This window comes from Xyrauchen texanus, chromosome 14 (genome assembly GCF_025860055.1).
Source record: "Xyrauchen texanus isolate HMW12.3.18 chromosome 14, RBS_HiC_50CHRs, whole genome shotgun sequence".
NCBI lineage: Eukaryota > Metazoa > Chordata > Actinopteri > Cypriniformes > Catostomidae > Xyrauchen > Xyrauchen texanus.
Genome location: NC_068289.1, coordinates 7,979,539 through 7,981,430, shown reverse-complemented (window position 1 = coordinate 7,981,430; position 1,892 = coordinate 7,979,539). Strand labels below are relative to the sequence as shown.

At 42.4% G+C, this 1,892-nt stretch overlaps 1 protein-coding gene across 1 annotated transcript; it reads right to left on the bottom strand.

The window, feature by feature from the left end:
- Positions 1-239: 239 nt before the first annotated feature.
- LOC127654816 (cyclin-dependent kinase 5 activator 1-like) lies at positions 240-1,383 on the bottom strand. The gene has a single exon (XM_052142269.1). The coding sequence runs from the start codon at positions 1,381-1,383 to the stop codon at positions 445-447; it is 939 nt and encodes a 312-aa protein (XP_051998229.1). The 3' UTR covers positions 240-444.
- Positions 1,384-1,892: the final 509 nt, after the last annotated feature.

Below are 1,892 nucleotides of genomic sequence, written 5' to 3'. Positions count from 1 at the left end.
TGGAGAAACTAAATAAAAATAAATAATAACGTAATGTTGATTGACAAAAATTATTTGGGGTACTTTTTTCCCCTTAGTCTCAGGAGGATAATGAAAGATAACCCATAACTGACATTTACAAATATGTGGAATAAATATTGGTATGTTTTTACCTTCCCTTTTTTGACTATATAGATAACTGTGTTTACAATTGTACAGATACAAATCTTTTCAGCATGCATTGGACTGCAGCTACACCGGTGAAACTATTTTGACTAATGTAAATCACTACACCGGGGTATTTGTTTAGGCTAGTACTGTTAAGACAAATCCACTAAAACTGTGACATAAAAAAAGATTAATCTTCTCGTGTAGATCTCCACACATTACAATTTAGTAGTCACTCTAGTAGAGTTTACGAACATATTCAATCTATCTGTAGCTACTGTGCAGAATATGATCATATTAACAATCCAGTTCACTTGCATCCTTCTTGGAATCCCCTTCATTTCTTAAGTCTTGAAAAACTTCTGTGAAAAAGTGCGGATCTATATTAATCTGCAGCATTTTGCCACTCAGTTTATCGATGACAACCAAAGAACGTTCCCAGAACACGTCCTTGTTGGTCTCGATCATGAAGGGCTTGAGAGGGTAAGAAATCTCATTCCCTATGTATGAATACGCCAGAAAGAGGCAGGTCAGAAAGGTCCCCTGAAGTTCACGTGGGTTGTCAACATCGTCTGTTAACATTTCCCTACAGAGCAGATAGACGAACACGAGGTTGGCGGGCGTGATAAACCCATGGTCCTGCCAGCCCTGCAAAAGAAGACTCCTGTCCACATTTCGGAACCAGAGAATGACCTCGTTTGGACTGAGTTCCTTGAGTTTGAAGCATCGTTTGCACACATATTCTGCCAAGCAGCGGAGCAGCTCCCCGGTGGAGGCCTGAATGATTACGCATCTCGGGGAGATGAGCGAATGGCTGCTGGGCTGTTTCTGAACCGTCACCAGTTGCTTCGCCTTTGGAGATATCTGGTATTGATCGAGATGAAGCTCCAGCTGGGTTGGAACCGTAGGGATGGGTACAGCAAGAGGTCCATTTTTAGTTTTTTGATCAGTGTTGGTCAACTGTTGTGATTTCTTCAAGTTCTCATGGTTGAGATGCTCGACCTGACAGTTGCTAGTCAGTGGTGGTAGTGGAGCAGGATTTGGAGTGACATTCTTGTCACTTTTCGTCTTAGCTGATGCTTTAACCAGCTGTTTAAACGTGAGAGTAGACACGATCAGCGAATGTTTCTTAAGGCACTTCTCTATTTTCCCGTTGGTTTCACTCACCGTCTTACCTTCCTCATCCAGAACGGTCTCCTTGTTTAATATTGGGGATATTGAAAGCACAGTCCCCATATCAGAGCAACTAAAAAAGTTATTTAAATGGCCCCGTTCACGAGGAGATGTCGCAACTGAGTTTGAGCGTATCAGGTCACACACAAAGCTCCATTTGGTTTGTCAATTAGGCTACCTAAGTATAAAGGTTCTGAGTCAGCCCGTCAAAGAATTTAGCGGAAATTTCAGAGCAGGCAGCAGACACTCCCTCACTCCTTCTGCAGCAGTGTCTGCAACCCAGTCCTGCATTGCCTACCTCAACTAAAGGGATTTGTGGTGAGCCAGACCAATCTGACATCAGCCTTTGTTAACTGGGATTATCCTATCGTGTCTGTGTAACTAGCCAATCTTAGGGCTACAGAAGTAGACTGACAGACTAAAGCACCAACAGAAACAAATATCTGTGTTTACTTCACTTCAGAAGGTAAAGCATTTTTGGACTGCATGAGCCAAGTATAGCTCTGCTATTCCCAGACTGGTCATTCTTTCCTCAGCTGCTCTATATTACCTACTAAAATAGTTCACCTTCC